The 22,393-nt window shown below is 55.6% G+C and overlaps 2 protein-coding genes across 8 annotated transcripts in view; one reads left to right on the top strand and one right to left on the bottom strand.

Moving 5' to 3' along the window:
- Positions 1–16: 16 nt before the first annotated feature.
- Positions 17–7,161, top strand: CCAR2 (cell cycle and apoptosis regulator 2). Of its 5 annotated transcripts, none has more exons than XM_019482469.1 (21): positions 17–128; positions 899–983; positions 1,054–1,148; positions 1,223–1,314; positions 1,408–1,522; positions 1,613–1,739; positions 1,834–1,930; positions 2,011–2,127; positions 2,218–2,449; positions 2,533–2,646; positions 2,735–2,898; positions 3,633–3,813; positions 3,911–4,159; positions 4,254–4,487; positions 4,587–4,779; positions 4,862–4,941; positions 5,030–5,176; positions 5,256–5,379; positions 5,465–5,662; positions 5,749–5,954; positions 6,091–7,161. In XM_019482469.1, exons 2-21 carry the CDS (start codon positions 908–910, stop codon positions 6,133–6,135), a joined length of 2,886 nt encoding a protein of 961 aa, XP_019338014.1. In that variant the 5' UTR covers positions 17–128; positions 899–907; the 3' UTR covers positions 6,136–7,161. The 5 variants fall into 5 exon arrangements, with proteins under 5 accessions (XP_019338014.1, XP_014461910.1, XP_059586706.1 ...); XM_014606424.3 differs by lacking the exon at positions 17–128 and adding an exon at positions 206–290; XM_019482468.2 differs by lacking the exon at positions 17–128 and adding an exon at positions 668–785.
- A 228-nt stretch (positions 7,162–7,389) lies between these two features.
- The window catches only part of BIN3 (bridging integrator 3), a 52,175-nt gene continuing 37,171 nt past the window's right edge, over positions 7,390–22,393 (bottom strand). For all 3 annotated transcript variants that reach the window (XM_006263896.4, XM_006263897.4, XM_059730724.1), the window contains exons 7-9: positions 20,907–21,048; positions 17,926–18,060; positions 7,390–8,789 (exon numbers count right to left, since the gene is read on the bottom strand). In XM_006263896.4, coding sequence (XP_006263958.1) covers positions 8,643–8,789; positions 17,926–18,060; positions 20,907–21,048 — 424 coding nt within the window. In that variant the 3' untranslated portion in view covers positions 7,390–8,642. The remainder of the gene's footprint in view (positions 8,790–17,925; positions 18,061–20,906; positions 21,049–22,393) is intronic.

Consider the following 22,393-nt stretch of genomic DNA (forward strand, 5'->3'; position numbering starts at 1 on the left):
GGTGCTGGAAGGAAGGGGGCGGCTGGGGTTTGACGGCCGCGGGCAGCGCTTCGTCCGTCCGCCCACGAGGAAAGCGTTTGGCGCCGAAGGGGAAAGTCTCCGCTGGGCTCCGCTCCAGTCCCGGATCGGTGCGAGGAACCGCACGGGCTTCCCTGTGGGCGGGGAGGACGAGGGAGGGTGCTGCAGAGCCAGCGAGTCGAGCAGGGTGCGGGGCTGCGCTGCTGCTCCGCTGCCGCCCTCTGCCCCGCTGCGGGCGTGGAGGAAGACTTTGCCTGTGGCCGAAGAGACGGGTATGAGGAGCAGGGGGCGGGCAATTGTCCACGGCCAAGTGTCACCGGGGGGGGGAGCCCTGCCTGCTCTTCGTGCAAGAGCCTGGGGGGAGGGCCCCTTGCCCGGCCCAGCCCCCTGCAGGCTACAGGGTCCCCTGGGGCAGTCAGACTGGGGGGGGGGGGGCGCTTGCCCCCCTTTGCCCTCTCCGGGGGGCGGGGGGGGGGGGAATTGCGTGCGCACGAAGACAGGGCGCCTGGAAAGGAGCACCCCCCCCGCTATGACGTCACCCAGCGGGGTATCACGCCCCCCCCCCCCCGCTTCTCCTTCCGCCGGGGTGCGCTGCCCTTTGTGCTCCGAACTACTGCCAGCCCCGCTTCCGGGTCCCTTTGTCCGAACCCGGGGCTCGGCGGCTTCCGCTTCCGGTCCGTCACCCCGTTGGGTCCGGCCGCCACTTCCGGTCGGGCGGCGCCTCGCGGGGTGAGGAGGGGGCTGCTCCGGCTGCCCTTCGTCTAGCGGTGAGGGGGCTCCGCTGCGTCCTGCTCTGCCCGCGGCCCCCGCCGCTCCCCCGTGGGCGCTATAGGGAGGGGGATGGGGGCGGCCGGGGTTAATGCTCTGCTTCCTCCCGCAGCGCCGCGCCATGGCCCAGTTCCAGCGCCAGAAGCCGCCGCGAGCGGGCAGCAGCAGCGGCCTGCCGGGGGCTCGCGCCTTCCCAGGTGCGGGCCGGGCCGGGGGGTTGGGGGTGGCTTCAGCCCCCGGGGACTCATCCTGCTCCTTTCCCCACAGGCAGCTCAGCCACCTCCCTGCTGGGGCTGCCCCCGGGCCTGCTCAGCCCTCCCGTGGCCGCCGCCGACCTCCTCCAGAGCACGCGGCACCTGCAGGTGGGTCGCTCGGGGCAGGGGGCAGGGGTGGGCTTTGGGGCACTGACTGGCTCCCCTCTTTTTTGGCTGTGCAGGGGGGCGAGAAGCAGCGCGTCTTCACCGGCATCGTCACCAGCCTCCACGACTACTTCGGGGTGGTGGATGAAGAGGTTTTCTTCCAGCTGAGGTAGGGAGGGGTGGCACCTGGCAGGAGGAGGGATGCATGCAGGGATGGGGAAGTGGTTATGGAGGAGCCTTGTTGTCCTGTGTTTCGGCTCAGCGCGGTGAAGGGCCGGATCCCGCAGATCGGGGAGAAGGTGCTGGTGAAGGCGGTCTACAACCCGAGCCAAGCTGTGCCCTGGAACGCCCTGAAAGTGCAGACGCTGTCCAACCAGGTACCGGGCTCGGGCATTGCCTAGCGTCTGGTGCTGGCGGTGCTGGGTGCTGCCTCTGGATGATAGCCGGGTGCCTTCTTCATCCTGTAGCCTCTGCTTAAGACGCCCGCGCCCCTCCTGCATGTGGCGTCCTTGGGGCAGAAGCAAGGGATCCTGGGGGCCCAACCCCAGCTGCTGTTCCAGCCACACAGGATCCCCCCGCTCTTTCCCCAGAAGCGTAAGTACCCAGAGTCAACGCAGTGAGGGAAGGATGTGGGACGTGGTAGGGGAATGGGGCTAGTGATGGCTGTTTGGGTTGTTTCTTTCCCCAGCAATCAGTCTCTTTCAGTCGTCTCCATCTCTACACTTGGGACATGTTGGAAGATACCCTGCACGGGGCCCTAAAATCAGGCAGGACACAGGCAGATGGTATGGGTGCATTACTGCCCTTGTAGTCTGCTTTGAGTCTGCAGTGAAGATGCAGTTTGATGTATGGGTATCTCTTGCAGGGACGAGTTTGAATCAAAAAAGCGGAAGCAGAAAGGAGGTGAGCCTTGGGGGGTGAAGAAGCCACGCCATGATCCTCCGCAGTACCGTGTCCACTTTGCCCGCTATGCTGTGGACAGGTGAGAGCCAGCTGGAAAACCTTCAACCATCAGAGCCAAAGCCAGGGGGGGAGAGAGCGCTAATGCCTGTGTTCTCTTGGCTTGCACCAGCACGTTTTGCGATGCCATGGAGATCTTGCGACGGTATTGCAGCATCCAGCTGCCCCCGGAGTTTTATGACCTGCGCATATGCTGGCCAGACACGTTCCCTCTCACAAGGCCACTTCCTCTAAGGCATCCCAGCCGCATCCAGGTAGCAGAGCCGGAGGAGCTGACAGAAGGAGAGGAGGACATAGGGCAAGAGGTGACACTGGAGGAGGCGGATGCTGCATTTGCTGCCAAGGTGAAGTGGTGCAGGAGTAGTGGACTCTGCTTGTAGTGGGGGCAAGGATCTCTGCAAGGCTGACCATGCTGCTGTCTGCTTAGGTGATGCTGTTGTCCTCCCCTGGGCTGGAGGAGTTCTACCGCCACTGCCTGTTGTATATTGAAGATCCTGGGGGGCAGAGGGAGACCCCAGAGCACCCCACAAAGTTAATCAAGGTGAGGCTGATATTGCTGGGACTTGAGGTGGCCTTGGAGGTTTATGTCTTGCTGGCACCTGCCTGACTCAAAGCATTTTTACTGTTAGTTTCTGCTTGGGAAGAAGGAGGATGAAGCTGTGCTGATAGGAGGGGAGTGGGTGCCATCTATGGATGGGTCAGACCCTGATGCTGACCCCATGGTTCTGGTTCGCACAGCAATACGCTGCACCAAGGCCCAGACGGGCCTGGACCTGAGCAGCTGCACCAAGTGGTGAGTAGAACTTTGCAGAGGTCTGTACTATGCGAGTCTATGTGGTTTGCAGTTTGCTATGGGAGTCTGCTATGGGAGTCCAGAGTCCTGTGGTTTGTAGAGTCTACTGTGGGAGTCTCTATATCTCTATAGAGTCTGTGGTTTGCAGAGCAGAGTCTAGAGTCTAACATGTCTATAATATCTTTATAGAGTCTGTGGTTTGCATGTCCTCTATAGTTTGCAGAGTCTACTGGGGGAGTCTGTCTATATCCTCTATAGAGTCTACTGTGGGAGTCTCTCTATAAAGTCGATGTGGTTTGCATCTACTGTGGGAGTCTCCTCTCTATAGAGGCCATGGTTTGATGGGAGTCTCTCTGTTGAGTTTATGGTTTGTATGGTTTGCAAAGTCTACTGTGGGAGTTTATGTGGTTTGCAGAGATATCCTCTATAGAGTCTGGTTTGCTATAGAGTCTGTGGTTTCTATAGAGTTGTCAGCAGTACGGTTCAATGGGTTGGCCTCAGCAGCGATAGGAACAAGTCCCCTTCCTTCAGTCCCACTCGGGCGCTCCGCAGCTAAGAGAATCTTGGGTTTTTTTTTAACTGAATGGGCATTTATTACAAGTCTTCAGTCTTGCCCCCTTTGGTCCACAATGGGATTACCTCCCTTTGGGCTTCTGGACCCTCCCCAGCTATTCTTACCTGGTTGACAGTGTTTTGACTGTTCTCTCCCCCCTCCCTCCCCCGGGGGGCTGCAGGGTCCGTTTTGCTGAGTTCCGGTACCTGCACCAGGGTGAGCCGGCACAGCAGGAGAAGGTGGTGGTGTTCCTTCCTGATGTGTGGAGCTGTATGCCGTCCTTGGAGCAGTGGGAGGCCCTCTGTCAGCAGAAAGCTGAGAAAGTCCCTCTGCCACCCCCCTCCCCAGAGAAGGGAGACATGGTGAGGGTGTGCAGGAGCTTGTAGTGGGGAAGGTGAGCAGGCAGGGCAGGAGAGGGAAGCAGTAGTCTTACTGTCAGTTAATCCTTACCTTCAACAGGAAGTGGAGAGCCCTGAGCAGCACACAGAGGCCAATGAACTGGCAGCAGTAGCCTCAGAGGAGGCTACTGCTGCCACACCTGGACCACAGGATCCAGAACCTGAGCCAGAGCTGGAAGCCCCCACACCCCCACTCGAACCTGCCATCATAGCCCACCCAAGCACAAAGGGTGGGCAACCCAGCTGCTCCAACCTGTCACTCCACACCCTGCTGGAGTACAGGCAGCGCAGGGAAAAGCTCTCCTTTGAGGTAGGTACCTGGCACAGCTGTGCTGAAAGACAAGGTGTTCCTACTGTGGGAAGGCAGCCCCATACTCACAGCTTCCTGCCTCTGTCTCTCCCAGGTGGCTGTGGTGGCCGAGCTCTTTCAGGAGATGCTGCAGCGGGATTTTGGCTACAAGATCTACAAGGCCCTGCTGACCCTACCACAGAAGGAGCTGCCAGAGGCCAAGAACCAGGAGCCAGAGAGAGCAGCTGAGCCCCTCGAGAAAGCCCAAGAGAAAGACTTGAAGGAGGAAGAGGCCCAGGAGACTCCTACGGTTGAGGGGGCAACAGCCAGCGACCAAGAGCCAGCACAGGTGGGTCTTTGGAATGCAGCCACTTCTGGCATAGGCCCTTCAGTCTCCAGGTATGAGCTCTGCTTCTGCTTCCCCAGGGCTGACTGTGTTTGTGCTCAGCCTCCACAGATGGAGCACACTGGGAATGCAGAGGTGGAGTGTCAGCAGCCAGCAGGCAGCGAGGAGGCCAAAGTGGATGAGAGGGTCAAAGGTGAATGCAAAACAGAGCCCAGGGACTCCACTGATGAGCTGTGCATGCTGAGCCTGGAGGATGACCTGCTGCTGCTCCGGGAGGATGAGGAAGAGGACTTTGGTATGTAGCCAGACCCGCACAGCCATCGCTTAGCCACCTTAGCAAGTCTAGGTATCTCAGCCAACTCATGTTCTCCCTGCAGGTGCCAAGCTGGATGACTCTGAAGTGAGATCCAACGCGTCTAACCAGTCTGACATGGAGTTCTCCTCGTTCCATGATGCGGTCAGTGGCCAGCCCTCGAGCTGGGTAGTGATTGAGCCTCAACTCCCCAACTCAAGGAGTAACTTGCCCCTCCCCTCCATGTGCTTAGCCCAAGGAGCTGGATCCAAGTGCTGTGCTGCCCCTTGATGCCCTCCTGGCCTTTGTCTACTTTGACCTCAACTTCTGTGGCTACCTGCACCGACGGGACCTGGAGAAGATCCTGCTGACGCTGGGGCTGCACCTCTGCAAGGAGCAGGTGAGGGCCAGGGCTGGACAGCTTCTTAGGGCCCAGGCCCTAGCTGGGCAGCAGCTTCATCTCTACATTCCTATGGCAGGTCAAGCGCCTCGTGAGCCGGGTGGTGACCCAGTATGTGTGCCAATACCGAAACCTCCACTACAGCCGGCAGGAAGGCCTGGACCCTGGCACTATTGACCAGCTGCCAGAGGAGGAGCTCTTGGGTAGATGTGGAGCTTAGAGGGGAAGGTAATTGTACTCCAAGACCAGTGCAGGGGGGAGGGCTGATGCTGGTTTTTCTCCTTTCAGGAAATCTCTTTCTGCTGCCCCCTTCCACAGCCTCAGCTGGGGTTCCTGCCCAGCCCAAGGCAGTGGTGGAGCATGGAGACCTTGTCTCCCATAATGGAACAGTGCTTAACGTGGGGAAGCTGCTGGAGAAGGCAGAGCAGACTGAGAGCGGCCGGCTGTACCTGGAAAGCAAGATCCATACGCTGGAGGTCAAGCTGGGTGAGCTGTGATGGGCGGTAGGGGTTCTACTGATTTCCTCCGATCACAGGCTGCATGCTACATTGTGTCCTGGTCTTTACCCACAGAAGAGACGCAGGTCCGCTTCTCAGCGACAGAGTCGACCAACAAAACCCTAGTGTCTGAGCTGCAGGAGCTGCAGAAGCGCCTGACAGAGGCAGAAGAGCAGGCAAGAGCAGCAGAGAGGCAGAAAGCTCACTTCCAGCGCCTGCTGCAGGAGAACAAGAAGCGCCTGGCCCCGCTGCAGCTGGAGATTCAGAGGATCATTGAGAAGGTACCAGGACATCCCAGGTCCCTTGGTAACACGCTGGGTGGGTTCATTAGGAGATTCTCAGAAGGAGTTTAGGCTCCATGATAGAGACCCCTGCCCTGGTCCAAGGCCAAGCTGGCATGTTCTGTCTCTCTTCCAGACTAATAACTGCTTAGAGAAGAAGGAACCTGCACCCAGCAACTGACAGCTGTTGCCCTGGCAGGTGCAAGGGGCATAGCTGGCGTCCCACCCAGATGCTGGAAGAACCACTGGGGTCAGCAATTGAGGGCAAGATTCCAACAAACCTTTTTTAGTAACTTGAACCCCTTTCACTGCCAGAGGCTGGTGCTCATCCTGTGCACAGGGAAAGGATTGCAGCCAGCTGGTCTGGGCCAAGGGAGCGGCTGCAGGGACAGAGACTTGTACCTTGCAAGCAGGAGACATGTAGGTAGAAGGGCCTAGGAGCCAGGCAAGCACTCGTGTCCCAGATGCAAGGAGCGGAAGCTGAAGCACAGGTGCCTGCTGTTGCTGAAAGCGGGCTTGTGACAGCAGCGTTGCAGCCGAGGACAAGGTGACCAGGGTCCTCTTAACCCTGTCCAGCTTCTGCTCCTTGTGGAGATCCCTGGGCTTAGAGGAAGGCAATCCTTTTTCCTCTTGGCTGCAGAGGATTTCAGTGGGCTACAGGGCTCGAGTCAAATCCCATGGGGCTGCTGCCTTCAGTGGCGCAGGCTAATCAGGGGCATTTAGTTAGAGTCCCTTAAGCTGGTTGGTAGTGTGGCGCAACATGCAAACTTGAAACTTACCTTTTTGAGCTAAAGAGGACAGAAAGACAACAATTTGTGCAGAGCAGCAGCTGGTAAGCAGGTCTTTGATGAAGCACTAGATTTAAACTCACCAGTGTCCCTGGGGCTACTCAGTGCAAGTCCAGGGGAAAACGTCCTAACCACTTCCCAGCCCCCGACCCAGACACAGGGTCTCAGCACGCTCGTGAAGGTCAGCCATCTCTGGTTAGTATCAACACGTCGCTTTAGAAAGTAAATGTGGTAACAACTTGTATTTATTTGGAGCAGTTTCCTTTCGAGTCAGTCTGTGACTACATCCACATCTCCCCTAGACCAAAACAACATTCAGTTTGGCCTTGTTTAACTTGCTTACCTTCTTTTTTTCTTTCATTTTTTTTTTTTTTAAAGAAAAGGAATACAAAGTAAAATAGTTGTGCGCTACAAAACCATCACTGTGCTGTTTGTCTCACTGGGGGCTGGTACTAGTGCCTCAGCACATTACTTACCCGCTGACTCCTTCAGATCTTTAGTGCCACCTGTTACAGGTGGGACTTGGGCTTGGTGTCCCAGGCATGCAGAGAAGATGCCTGGAGTCATAGCTTGTGCAAAACAGCAGAGGGCAGCAGTGCATTATAAACATCCACCACCATCACCCAAGTGGCTGGCACACAACATGCTTGGGTTAAACCTTTTATTAAAAAAGCCTCATTTGCAGTGTTACTAGAACATGCAGCTGTAGCCCCTCACCAGACGTGTCCCATCCAGGGGGCATTCCAGAAGACCACTCCTCCCACAAAAAACAATTGTCACTGGTAGCAGCTTAAAAGCTTTGCATTGGGAAGGATTCACCAGAGACTTATACAACCAGACCGATAGAGCTTTTAAGCAGTGCCAGCCTAAAATGTAGCACAGAGGCCAACACAGGAAATGACAAACTTGCGTGCGTTTCTCTGAAGATCACATGATGAATCTGAGACAGATGCATAGATGGAGCTAACTCACTCTCCCAATACCAGGATTATCAGTGAAAGATTGCAGTTAGCTCAGTCTTTTAAAATGGCTCTTTTTCCACAGCTTACAATCCCAGGCATGCTATTATCCCTGCCATCATGTGCCACAGGAGGGCAAGTGTGCATGACACTAGCTCCCGGGAGAGTGGAAATGCAACCAGCCTCCCCCTCAGAATGGTACGGGAGACACCACAGGCCGCCCAAGATGTAGGGCATTCACTAAAATTAGCAGTGCAGGGAACAGGCACTTGGAGCTACCAAGGGAAAAGGCTCATTAGAGCGCTGGAAGCCTTAAGCTCCTCTGTGGGCAAAGGTGAAAATGGGGCTGCAAGTGACCTCCCTACCATGCAGCCACATTTCCCACCCTTCCTGCTGCTGTACCTGAGCTGGGCTCAAGAACGCTTTGGGATCCTTTCACAGTCAGGCAGTGGCTGAGCCTGCTGATGGGTTTCACTTCTGCCCCAGCCCTGACCTCCCTCCTTTCCAAACCCCCAACTACACATTAGAGGCCCCTTTTAGAGAACTAGTCCAGTGAAGAGCAGCAGAACACAGGGCATGCAAAACTGCCCATGGAAGTGCCCATCTCAGCACCAAGGAGCGGCTCCCTCCATGTCTGTGCTGCAACTAGGGGTTAGCTACAGTCCCTTTCAAGTCAGGAGCAGGCTTAAACTCTTCCCCCCCACCCCAAAGCCCACTTCACACTGCTGCGAAGTTGTACCTCGTCTCGCATGCTGTGTGGAGCCACTGAGTGGCTGCAGCTGCACAGGACAGAGTCACTTGTACACAAGAGGTTAAAGCCCAGAGTCAGTCGGTCACTCTCCCAGGAGCAGTCAGGAAGTCTGCTTGGCTGTGCCCAAGCAGCAGTGGACTCTCACCGTCTGCCACCCCATGGTGCTCCAGGAGGCAGCCTGCTGAGGGCATCAGTCATCGGCCACAATGGAGAGGGCCCGCAGCTCACTCAGCTTCGCCTCGTTCTCCTTCTCCCTCTGCTCGTCCGTGAGGCCCGGCTCGGCAATCTGCTCTGTCAGGTCCCCGAAGATCTTGTGCATCTCTGTGTAGTACACAACCTGGGGGGGGAGAGGGTGGTTAGGGGTCAGTACACCAGGGATTCCCCTACACATGCACATGGGCACGGGGGAGCTGGCTTCATTTACACGCTTTCTGCAGGCCCATGGCAGCCCTCCCCATAAGAGCATTGCCCCATGGCTTCGCTACAGCTCCATATGTTGCCCCACCACACTGAGCTGCTCTGGCACCTCTCATCCATGGACCTGCCCATGCTATGCCACATTTCTCCTGCCCATGGGCCACCCCATTTCACAGATGGGCCACAAAGGCGCCTTGGCTGGAGGTGCCACAGAAAGCAAGTGGCACTCTGCCAGTCCCAAAACGACACAACCTGCCTGTCTTCCCACCAGCCCCAGCCCACAGGCTGTCGGTTGGGTCCCAGGCACTATGGTGTTGAAATACATCATGTATGCTCAGGTCTATAATTCAGCACAGAGGTGGCAGCCTCAAGAAGCTCCAGGGAGAAGGGCCGGTTAGCGTCACTGCCTCCAGACCACTTCTCAGTTCAGAGCACAAATGCTGCTATGCCAGAAAAGTGCACCCCCTGCCCCTATATGCACTTTAACATGTTGACACAGCAGGGGCCCCGCATGCCTGGAGGACAGGGCACCCACCAGAAACTTAAGCGGGTCTCCAACTGGCTACTGGGCCTGCATTATGTTAGAAGTAAAATTGCCCAGGGAGGCGCTTAATGCCAATTTAGGTTTGGACAAGTCTAGAAAGAATTCAGAGTTCAGGCACACTCCCATGCTGAAGCAGTCTCCACCCCCTGCACCCAGACTTTCTACCAACATCCCAACAGCAAGGCAACCCCCACGAGCACAGCAGCAATGATGCCTACAGAGTAGGCCTCCAGGACGCATGCAGCACCCATGGGACACTGCACAGTGCCGGGGTCGCATGCTCTGTTCTCTGGCAGTGGGCTGGGCTGCAGCAAGGCCCGGCTGGGTCTCGGCTGCTGAGCTGGCATCTGCCAGGGACGGCTTGCTCTGGCTGCCATGGAGAAGTCAGGCATGATCCGCCGGTGACAAAGCCTCTGCCTACACAGGTGCCTGCCAAGTCTGGAGTGGCGCGGAGGCAGCGGATGAGTCACGAACTCCGACCTTTGTAGCGCACGGCCGGGGGAGCGCTCGCTTCCTTCCGCAGCCGCACAGCAAGTGGCCTTCCAGCGGTGCCAGCCCGGAAGAGCCTGGCTTAACCCTTCCCTCTCTGTAGGTGTTTCGTGGACAGCTGCACTCTGGGGCAGCACAGTGCAGGCTGGGACAAGATTTCCTACAACACTTTCCCCAAGGCCGGCTAAGACTTGCGCCACCGCCTCCTCCCCATACGACAGGTGAGCATGACCGTCAGGTGCCAGGCTTGAGGGCACAGCCAGTTGCCCCTCTCCTGGCCTTGCACTCGGGCCACGAGGATTCGCCGCCGCATCCTTTGCAAGTCTTTCCTTCACCAGAGGCTCAATGCTTCAGTTCCCACTGCAGTACCCACCAGCTCCGAGTGGTACAGATGCTCCCTCCCTCGGCAAGTGCTCCTTCTCAGGGTCAACGCACGGCGTAAAGCCATCCCACGCCTAATCAGGGGCGCCAGGGATGCAGCACAAGGTCCCCAGGCCAGTTCAGCTCTGCTTACTGTATGCATGCGCATGATTAGGACAACAGACAGAGCCCTCCAAGGACACAATGCATGAACACAGAGCTCGAGTGCGCAGCTCACAGGGGTACCTGGCTCAGACTAGCACGAGGTTGCTTTTCCCAGCTGCTGCAGCCAAACACATCACCTGGGACTGGGCCGCCTGCCAAAGAGATCCCCACCCCGGGACATGCGTACCGCAGTGGGGGGAGGGCGAGGAGCTGCCAGCCTTGCATCGCAAGCTTCTGGGAGACACGCGTCTCTTGCCAACACGCTCGCTGCCCACCCACAGGTCTCCGCCCAGACGGGTCTCTCTGCTGAGCCACTCGGCAGCCCCCAGCCGCATGGATCCCACCCGCTTAAGTCAGCGCCAGCGGCTCCGGTGCTGTAACACACGCTGTCTCCATGGAGACCGTTTCCCCTGCACTCTCTCCAGCGCAGGTTTATTTTGGGCTGCTGGGGACACATGAGCCTCCTGCCAACTGTCCCACCTCCCCCTACCCATGTTTTATTCATGTCCCTGCTGGGACATGGGCATAGCCAGGCCGGAACAGCCTCCGGGTGCTGCCATGGGGCCCCCCCGTGCCTGGGCTGGTCCCTCCCCAAGGGGGCAGGAGCCTGCACTCAGCTCCCGCTGATGCAGCATGAACGCTTGTCTGCATGGTGACTAATGCCATCCCTCGGCAGCAGCGCGGCCAAGTGGGCAGCGCCTGGAGCCCTCACAGATCCCAGCAGCTCTCCCCTACAAAGCGCCCCACGCCTCTGCTCTGGGCGGTCAAGCAGGTCCTGGCACCGCAGCTAGCAGCTGGCCCGGGGGTAACAGGCCAGACAGCACATGGGGAGGACTATGTGCACGGGGCTGAGCTCAGTCGCAAGGCAACAGCGCTGGATGCCCCAAGGTCTGCCTCCTCCACAACCTGAGTGCAGACACCTCCACTTTGGGAGCCCACGCATCTGTCCACCAGTGCTGGGCTCCACTGAGGCATATTCCACCAGGGGAGCAGAACAACCCCCATAGTCACAGCAGGACGAGATGGCTTTGCATCTCACCCAGGGCCTACAGCAGAGAAGGGCAGTGCCCGGGATGCAGACAAGGGGACCCAGCCTCAGTATGCCCGACCCATACACTAGAGAGGTGCAGTACAGGCAGTGATGGGAGGGCACATCTACCCGGGCACAGGGGCACAATGCTTGTCCCCACCCAGCTGCAGCCTCGCTAACCCATGAGCAGCAGGCTGTGCTTTCCAGCACAGAGAGGCAGCATGAGCAAGGACCCTTTAGGCTAGTTTGCCTCTATCTGCTATCCACACCTCAATGAAGCATCGTACAGAGATGATCACCCAGCACTTAAAATGGTTCCTAATTAGAGTAGCTTCCAGCACCTTCCACGAGGTGCCTTTTGCCACTGCAATCACGGCAGGCTGTACTGCTCAGGCTCCTGAGCCCAGGGAGGGGGCAGCACGTCACTGTCCTGTCCAAGAATAGCCATAGGGTGACTCAGCAGGGGCAACTCCTCCCTGTGAGTCAGAGCTGACCCCGGGTCCAGGTGGGGGTGTGCCCAGAGGGGTCCATGCAACAGATGCCAAGCTGCAATCCTGATTCCAGGCCCATGGCCACGGTCTAACTCACGGGCCCTGGGCAGCAGGTTGTCCGCGAGCTCCTTGGACGTTGCCTTCAACAGGGAGGCATTTGCAGGGGTCCTGCTGAGGCCTGGAGAGCGTAACATGCTCAGTGCTACACCAGGGCACTTTGGGTCTCGTGGCTGCAGCCTAGAATCCCCTGGCAGGTTTTGGCATGTTGCAGTCCTCTCCGCTTCCTGCCGGGTGCTGGCATTTCCCATTTAGACAGCTGCAGGCTCAGCCTCAGGGGTGGCTCCATTGCAATGGCTGCCTGGAGGACCCCCTGTGGTGCGCGCTGGACCAGTGGCCTTCGGGGATGGAAGATGACGCCAGGCAGGATTTGCAAAAATCGGTGCTCTGCCGTGTTCCACCACTGAAATCTCACTCCGGGAAGAAGCAAGGAAACAGCTACCCTCGTTCTGGAGTCGCATCCAATCACCCATAAACAAAGCAGCCCAAGTGCCATGAGAAATCCCTGCAGCCCCTGGAGGTGGAACAGGGTGTGGGGGGGTGTCACCTCTCTTGGGTGGAGAGGCAAGTAGCCAGAAGGGCTGTATTCACAGCTCCTTGCAGATGCTGCTGCTCCTACACAGGCCAGGGCACTAGGGGGCCCCACACACCAGGCAGAGGATTAAGTGATGCCCCGGGAAGAACGATTAACCAGGAACATGAGAAACGCTTTACTGCAACACTGGATTTCCCCGCAGGTGACTTGAGAATCCCCAAAGTTGGTGCCTTTCATTACAGCTGTCTAGGAAGGTGCATTAGCGCACCTGGTCACATGCAGAGCACACATCTGATGCCTGCTTTTCAAGCCAGATACAGCCCACGATGCCTGGCACTTGCGTTACCAGCACCCTTGGCTCCCAAGCTGATGGCATCTGCCCATGCGCCTCCTGTGGGACGCCAGATCCACTGTCGTATTCTGCGCCTTTAGGTTATTCCCATCTTCAAATGCTTGCTGCCTCACATACGGAGGGGAACACGGATGGGGAAGTAAAGTCTACTCCCTCTAGGGAACACAGCGAGGGACACTCTGCAACCCAAGGATCCCGTTCCCAGGCCACTGCCTGATCCTTTGTACCAGCCTCAGCCATGCACACAGCCTCCATCAAACTGGAACCAGCTGCACACATGCAGCTTAAGTCTGCTTACGATCCAGCAAGAGGTTCATAGTCGTATGAACCTCTCCCATGCTCCCGGTCATCTCTCCGCTTCCCTGCGCAGGTCAGGGAGCATGCACGAGTCAGAGGGAGGGAGGAAGGTTGAGAGGTCTGGATGACCGCGAGCTTTTACATCCCCCTCCAGGCACACTGCTGCTCCTTTCTGCCTTCTCCCTTCTCTTGAGAGGGCCAGAACAAGCCTTTTGGCCACGGTTTCAGGTCTCAAAACCCTTGGCAGCACTTCTGGTGGCACTGCAGCCTCTACTGTCTGCTTAGTAACCGAGGCAGGAAGGCTGGCAAAGGGACTGTGCTCAGAAACTGGGGCAGGGTTTTTGGCTGAGGGACACCTTTCTAGTGAGAAGCAATTTGAGAACCATCAGCTCGTGGCCTGACAGCTAAAATACGTGCACTGAATTAGCAGGATCCCTTCTACACCGTGCGTGTATCCCACAGAGAGGTTTCTCCCCTTCAGTCTTGCCTGGGGGAGGGAGGGAAGAGTTGAAACTTTGCTAAGTTGCACCCAGGCCTGGCTCGTATGACAGGCACGCTGCAGCAGTACCCCCACCCCTGCCTCCCCACTTCATAAACAGGGCAAGATCAAGGTCCTGGCACCCAACCAGCAGCTGTGGGGGATTCCCTTTTGCCAGAGCTACCTTCACTTTCACCCAGGATTGTTTCCAGAAAGGAGGGACAGAGCAGCAGACGGGCATTTAAAGGGACCAAGCCACACAGCAGACAAATCAGAGGGGAGAGGACAGTGTGCTCTGCATATGCCCCATGCCCTACAGAGTGCAGCTGAAGTCCTCGCCCTGCATGGGAGCAGGCAGACGCATGGGGAGCAAACAGCAGGATCAGGTCCACTGTTTGCTGGTTCATGCATCTCTCTGCATGCCCTGGGGCTGCTCTAGGGCCACGTGACGCTGTGAAGCAGTGGGGAGGAGCAGGGCTGCAGCCCTGTTGTGTCCTGCTCCCCGGGCCGAGTGCCCTGGCCCCCAGGGACCCAAGAAGTGCCCAAGTCAGGGCCCCGGGCTGAAGCCCTTGGACAGCCCCCGCCCCACCTCTCACAGGACTGAGCTCTGAAACAGAGCGACCCTGTGTCAAACGCTTCTCCTTCCACGCTTCTAGCCTAGCAGCGGCAGCTGCATGTGGGCTGCCGGCTTTTCTAGCTAGAGATCCCATACGCTGCTGCAGCCCTCCAAGTCGCGCTTTGCCAAAACAGGCCCAAAAGCCTCCCAATTCCAGTTGTCCTTAACGCTTTCTGTTCCTGTTAGGCACATCCTACCCATTTCCCCATCACGTTTATAACGCAGTCCTAGCTGGGGCATCTCGGCGTCTTCCACGCTACCTCTCCATAAGGAGCAGTCGCTCCTATTCACATGGCTTCCATGCCAAACAGAGCTGAGGGGCTCCTTTCTGGCTGCACTGCAGCCATCCTGTACAGAAACACTTGCTACCCAAGACCCACTGGGCTGAAGCATGTACAAGGCTGTTCCCACATGAAGGCCCCCATTCTGTTGCACGCTTTGTACTAGGCTCAGAAAGCAGGAGCAGCAGGTTTTCTAGCTGGGAGAAGGAAAGGCTCCCACCAACCGTGGAGCGTGAACTCCCTCCCCCCACGCAACCTTCGTAAGGTCACTTCCAAGTCCAAAGCGAGGGAAGGGTTTCACTCTCCTGTGCTCAGGGGCTGAGCCAACAGAGCCCATTTTGACTTGTAACAAGAATCCACGTACTTGGCACGTGAACCTGGATAATCAGAACTGGCACCCTACTTTTCTGGGGCCATTCAGACCAGTTGTTTCCCCGATCCATGGCCTCATATGTTCTGGAAGAAGCTTTGCCGCAAGGCCTTATTCACCCCCATGCCAGATTACTACAGCCAAAACCCCGCTAGCTTCTCACTGCCACCCAGTGCCCCTTCCTTCTAGCACAGAAGCCACCTAGAAAGGCCAGAAGGGCGACTGCTTTATTTACTGCCTGGTTTCAAACCTCAGGGAGTCTCAGAGCAACAGGCCTGACTTGGCAGCCAAGGCAAGACAGCCACCACACACATATGCTAGACTCCAGAGTGACAAAGGGTCACACAGTCGCTTTTGCTGGACCACGCTTTTGGAAGCTGCTGTGTGCCAGCTCGTGGAAAGGCTTGTTCCACCAAGGGTTCACCAAGCAGCTCCTAGGTCCTTGACCTCAGAGTCAAAAAAGGGGTCAGAAGAGCTGTCGCTGCAATGCACTATTTGTTATTTCATTCTGAAGGCTCAATCTGCCCCCGTGTAAAAAGAGGGTTATGGGTCCTAGACCAATTGCTGCTATTACAGAGAAAGACACGTAGACGAGGATGAAAATAGACATTCCACCGGGTAATACGAAACCCCAAGAAGCTAAATACGCTCAATGAGGCATGGAGGGAAAGATAACCCGGAAAGAACGCCGGCGGGATGAATGGGCTGGCCGGGGGTGGCAAAACAGCCCATTACCATCCACATGCCTCTGACCATGAGCTCACCCCCCATTCAGCATGCAAATAGCCGTGGGCATGGAGACATGCGAGAGGGAAGGGCAGCTCTGTAAATACAGGGTCCCATGCCAGACCGGGAAGGAAGCCCTCACCTGCATATCTACCTCAGACGACCCCAGGGGGACCCCGCTGGCTGGCGGCCGCCGCAGTGAGTCAGGACTCCTGGCTTCTATTCCTAGCTCCAAGCTGACTCATTGAGCTACCTTGGGTTAGACGCTTCCCTTTTCGTTTTTACCCATCTTCAAAGTGGGGGAATAATACCTAGTTGCTGAATATACCTGAAAGTCTCCCAGAGCCGAGATCTAGGAGGGTCTACAGCAGGGTTGGCATTGCGAACAACAGTGGCTGTAAATGGAAATCAAGGGATGCTGACCCCTCTTCTGCCTGCAGCTAGGGAGGAAGGAGAAGCAGGGCCTGGGTCAGCCATAGATGTCCTGACCCCACCTCCCATAAATGCAGGCATCACCTCCATTCACCCACGTGCCCTCCAACAGAGGGAACTACACACACAGCACAGCCTGATCTATTTGGGGCCTCTGGCAGAGGGGATGATCTGCTGGGTGCAGTCCCAGGTGCCAGCCAAAGGGAAATACGCAGACGCGTGCTGCCCCACCTGTGCCTGCCCAGTCAATCTTGACCGAGTCTTCACTTGGTGGCAGCAGGATCCAGTCACTTAACATTCCCCTTTAGGCTGTGCGGGAATCCCTCTCCAGCAGGCCCTGGGGTGACAGCTCTGTGCACAAGGGGGTAGGATTACCCCGGGACTCCTCTCTTGAAGTGCCTCTGCCTTTGGACACCTCCAAGCAGTAACCAATAAAACCACCTTCGTCTCCTCCAGCTGCAGCCAGAGAAGTGTCTGAGCTAGAGGGGAGGTTGAGCAGAGCTGGCTGCATCGTCAGCACAAGCAGCGGGCCCTGTGAGCAAGCCCAACCTATTCAATGGGCTATGGCCATACTGGAGCAACAGGGTGAGGGACTCCTGGTACATAAACCAGGGAAAGGGGAACTGACACTAACTCTGGGCATTGCTCGCTGCAAGACCTTCCCACTTCCAGGAGGAGAGAGAGAAGGCATGCCTCTTTCGCTCTCGTCACCTGTATAATGCTTCAAGACAGCCTGCATACATCCAATGGCAGAGAAAACCGGGCACCCTAAGAGTGGCTGGCACAGCCACATGGCACAAAGGACCCGGCACAATGGGAGGGAGGGAAATTTAGGCCAAGGGCAGCAGGGCAAGTCCCTTCTCTGCGCAGGCTGCCAGAGGCTTGTTCATACCCACACACAGCACACAGCCCGCTGGATTGCGAGGTCCCGTCCAAGAGCCCCACCCCCAGCAGGCTGCACGGCACTGTTTATCTAGCACGGAGGGAGGCAGGGCCACAGCAACCTTGTTTGCGGCTCCAGGCAGTCTGGTTATTTCAGCTGTGACGTGTGGGGTATGGAGCCCTCCGCTCCATCGTTACCCAGGGAATAGACACTGCAGCAGCCCTAGAATTTAGCATCTCATTGACCCGCGGGTCACTTTAATGCCAGATGGCAGGTGAGCTGGCTTTTGGGCCAGTTGCTTGCCATGCCACAGGGAAGTCCAAATCCCAAGGGGATCTGGGCACAGCAGAGTCAGTGCCATGTAAAGGCTCAACAATGCCTTTTCTGGGCTTGTTTACACCACCGTATGCTCCCTCTACAAGGCCCGATTGAGGCTCACACACCCACCTGCATGCAGCGTTGCCGCCTCGGGGCCTGCGACCCCAATACAGCACCCAACCTAGTGGTCCAGGGTAGGTGCCTGCCTGCCAGGCCACAGCACAAGTTTTGAGCCTGGGGAAGACCTGCCAGGGTGGAAAAGCACTGTTGTGTGCGCTACCTCACAACCACCTATTACAAGAAGCAGGCTTGAGATGCCCATTACACATCCCTCATGCCGAAAGCACTGATACCAGGAGAATAACAAAGCCATTAAGTTACGATACACACCTAACAAGCCAGTCGAAAAACGGCCAAAAAGACAACTTTTTTTTCAGCACACCCAGGTCCGCATGTGCAGCCCCACAAACCTTCCTGCCGTCTTCCCATGTATTCATCTGCATATCACATTGGGTCCAGAGGCCTGAATGCTGGCAAAACCATCCCGAAACCAACATCGCATCTAATACCCCATGCCGTACGGAAACCAGTGAGGCAGCTGTGCCATGCAGAGATTGCACTCTAGATCTCACCTGAGCCCGGATCAGGGATTCAAAGCTAGGCTTGAAGTAGTCAATTCGGCTGCTGTAGAACTTGGGCATCTCCTCCAGAAGCTGCTTGTTCTTCGCCTCAAAGTCCTCCTTCACCGGCCTCAGCTCTTCACGGGCCTGGGAAGTGAGACAGGAGGTGGCTCAGACACCCGATTAAATCCTCTACCCCACAAGAGCCTTCTGATGCTGCTACAGGGCAGCGGCTTCCCAGAATACGGCTCAAGGACCCCCAGTGTTTGGGTCAACGGTACGTTACAAAGACTGCATGTGGATTTGGGACCGGAAAAGGAATTTAGGCTTACCGTTACTCTGAGAAGTTCCCGGGGGAGGGAAAGCCGAAGAACCTGTCTCAAAAGTCCTCTGCGAGGCAAGGACCCAGCTACCTTGGCCGCATCTGCCCATGCGCAAGCTACCTCAATTCATTTTGGCCATTGTGATCATCTCATCTATGCTGTGCTGTAAATAGTGTGCCTCATGATTAGCTTTTTATGAGCAATTAGGTAGAGCTCTCCTCCAGGGGGAGATAATGAATTGTGTTCTGGGGAAGATAAGTTGTTTTCCAGGGGGAAGGAAATGCGACGGAGAGGTACTGGAGCCTTAAGAAAAAGTATGGAGCTCTGTGGGGCAAGAACAGGTGTAATGGTTCATCTCTGACCAGCAACCTCAGCCAGCAGGACACTGTCAGGCTCTATCTGCTGCACCTCTCCACCTGGGAGAACTGCAGCCCCCTGCACCGAAGGCACTATATTCCCCGTCATGCTAGAGCAAAAAACCCACTGCTATAACCTAGCGGTCAGAAGAAAGGAGTTGCTGGGCCAGCAAAGCAAGGAGAGGGGTTGCAGGCTGAGTTACGGCAGTGCTTCCAGAGGCTGTGGGATGTGCCAGGGCTGCTGTGCAGTACGGAGCTTCGGCCCCGGGGTTGTTTCCCTCCCACCCCTTCCATATCCAGTGGGAATTTATAGGGTCAGAGCCCAGCAGACTCGCCACAAGCCTACCAGTGACCTTTGGTTTGGCAAGTCCCGTTGGCTTCTTTAAACAGCAGCATGGGGCTAAAGGGAAATGTCTCTGAGAAGGTGGGGAAAAGGGCAGGAGCGGGTGGGCGGTGAAACATTACACGCGTTCAAGTCCGCCACTTAATCCTGGTGGAATTCCACAGGGCAGGGGGAGGGAACAGGCTCAGAGCGAGATGCCACACACTTGTGCTGCTCTGGCAGCATCTAATCCTATGGGCACGCTGGTGGCTCGGCACAGGTTCTGGCCTTCTGTCAGGCAAGCAGGGCTGGGTGCGAGGAACTGCCTTGCTTTGGGCTTGCAAGGTCTTAACAGAACGCCTCACCACTGAGGGGAGGAAAGGGACTGAACCAAACACTTTCTAAGCTTAAAGATGAGTTCTTCCAGCATTAAAACATCCTAAGGATTGGGTTGTCTTAGTCATTGACTCATAGGGCCGGAAGGGACCCCGAAGGATCATCGGGCCCAGCCCCCTGCATGAGCAGGAAAGATATCTGGGGTCAGACAACCCCACCCAGTCTTCTCTTGAAGACCTCTAGGGTCCAACCTCCAGTCCAACCTTTCTATATAGTCGGTGCCGAATATAGTAGGCACAGGCCACTGCTTCTGGTGTTGGTGTTGCCAGAAATTGCAGGGTGCATTGTGGTGCTACAGGGCATCTCGGGAGATGATCCATGGTTTGCTTCTCCTGGCAAAACACGCTGGCCGGTTGCATCGAGGCCCCAAGATTTCGTGAGAAAGTTGCATCTGCTGAGGATTTGGTTAAGTGGCTCTTAAGGGGCCAAGGAATATATTTTAGGCTGGGTGGAAAGACCGTGATGGAATTACACTCATATTTTCATCACACATTTTCCTAGATTCAGGTTCTCTCCAAGAATATGGCTGGCTATGGGCAAGTGTGCAGGCTCAGACTTTGGTTATGCAACATGTTTGCTGGTGGGAAACATCAGTTCCTACATAGGGTTCATGGGGGGTGGGAATAAAATAAACCCCCTTAATCACTGGGACAAAAAGACTTCACATTTTTCCAGCCACAGCTTTAGTCACTGAGCCCAAGGAGCGTAAGCTGCTTACTAGTAAGTCTGAATTCTCTTTTGTTCATGCTGATTGGGCGATTCTTTAAACACAATGCTTAATTTTGCAGGGGAAGGGATCAAAAATGCTCAACGCCGATGAAGTCACCTGTTCCCTCAGTTCACGCATATATCTTTCTGCAGCGACGATAGATTTGGTTGGGAAAGCTGGGAAAAAAATTCCCAACTGTGAGTTTCCTGGAGTTTTAGGAAGGAAAAGAAATGTTGACAAGGCTTTGTGGTAACTGATGGCTGCACTGAGAGAGTAAAGCTTTGCACAGGACAGCAAATATACCAACTTCAAAATGCTCTGATCTTTTCCACAGCCACTTGGTCCAATTCTGAGGTTATAGTTGAGGGCAGGAGGAACGGGTCTCAACTCAAGAGGCTACGTGCTCTGAAAAGGGTCTTTAGTCCAGCTAGTTTTCTGCTATGGAATCGGGTGTCTGGTTTCTTCTTCTTATGCCAAATAACCTTCTTTGCATGGCCTTAGCACACATCAATTTTATATCTACAAATAACGGGAGGATGGCTCCACCAAAACACAGAATAAAGCGACTTTGAGTCCACGGAGGAAAAACACAAGTATCATCCCAGCCGTTTCTCTGCCCGTACAGGGTTGTACCCAATGGGACACCAGTCCCCATGCAGCTGGGACTGTCTGAAGCCATGGGTCACGAGTCCCCTCATGAATCTGTTCCACAGTTTGACAGCATCAGTGAACTGCTTTCTAGTCAGCCCGTAGTTTGACTCTGTCATACCCACTTTTGGAGCAGCTTGGGGCTTCCAGCAAATGTCAGGCCCTATCCTGAGCAAACATGAGTAAATCATCCTGTAAATGAGGGGGGCCTGGCTCCCACCCACCTCCTAGCTCCATACCTGGTGCAGCTTGGCCAGAACAGGGCCAGTCTTTTCCTTCTCTTCATATTTCTCCACCTTGGACTGCAGCCGCTTGTAGTCCTGCAGGGTTTGCTCACGCTTCTTCACGGCCATATTCAGGCTGGGAAACACACTGCTGAACCTGCAGGGGTCAAGACAACAAAGCCTCTCTGAATGCAACAGCCCGGCTGGTGTCTCAGGAGAGCACTGGCTAGACCAACCTCCCATCCAAGAGTCCAGTTGCTAAGAGCCTAAAATAAGGGCCTACAGGATACCAGGACAACTTCAGCTTCTCTTTTCAGACCATTCCTAGGAGCCAATCGACTCCAGACATTTGTTAAGAGTTGGGGGCTACTGGTCCCTATTGTATATTGACGTCTTTCGGCAGGATGACACCCAGGTTATACCGTGGACCACAGCAATGGCTCTTGCACCGTGGGATGCCTCTGTGGCACGTTCGTGATTTGTCAACTTAATTCGCCGTACCTAGTAAAATGGGTCCAATTCAGACATGAGGCATCTGGTCACTCCTTGTGGTTTTACTTTCAACTTCCTTCTTCTAAGAGCCTCTCTCCTCCCCACCCTGCTCTCTATGCTCTGTCAGATCGACACAAAATTTGGGGAATCTGGCTACATTGGATAGGGGTGGGAAGACAAAAAAAAAAAAAAAACTGACCCTACAAAGTGCTACTAAACACACCAAACAAACTAACTAAAGAGAGAACGTGCTTTCCACATTCATCTTGCTCATTTCTATTCATCCAGTGTTACTTTATAGTTATTTAAAGGTTACCATGCATGCTCAGAGCACTGAATTTAAGTGACAGCCCCAAGCCAACTATCATTTGCTTATAAATTTCTCAGGTGCTACCACATGCGACTTATCACAAAATTAGCTGGGCTTATCCCCATGTCCCAGCCCAGGAACCTGCAGCTTCCTTTTATTTTGCAATGGCAGGAAAAAACAGTCTCTGAACTTCCCTGGGTTAATAATGTAATCTATTAATATATGAAAAAACCCTCTCTTGGTCTCCTCAAGACAGTTCCAGCTTGCTAATCATATCCTTCTACTACACCCAGTCAACATCAACATGTTGACCTCAGTTTACCACTTCCAGGGAAAGAAGTTTGTGAAAACCTCTAGAGTGCAACCTGAAACGCTTTGGACCAAGCCATCCCTAGCCCAAAAATTACCCCCAAACATTTAGTTTGCTTAAGCACCGAAAAACAGTTGTTGGACTTCATGCCTTAACATCTGTAAAATTACTCCAAGAGGGAAACCACCACACAGATGCAAAATGATGATGGGGAGGCGGGGACTTGCTCTTTCCAAAGTGATCAACTGTCAGGGTGTGCCATTAAATTAGGACCTTCAGGTGCCCTGGACATCACCCAACTGAAGGGGAGCCACGCTATCCAGACCCACCCATTGTCCATAACATGAAACCAAACAGATCCCCAGGAGCTAGGAGTACTCCTAATGACCA

Source organism: Alligator mississippiensis, chromosome 7 (assembly GCF_030867095.1).
Source record: "Alligator mississippiensis isolate rAllMis1 chromosome 7, rAllMis1, whole genome shotgun sequence".
NCBI classification, from domain to species: Eukaryota; Metazoa; Chordata; order Crocodylia; family Alligatoridae; genus Alligator; species Alligator mississippiensis.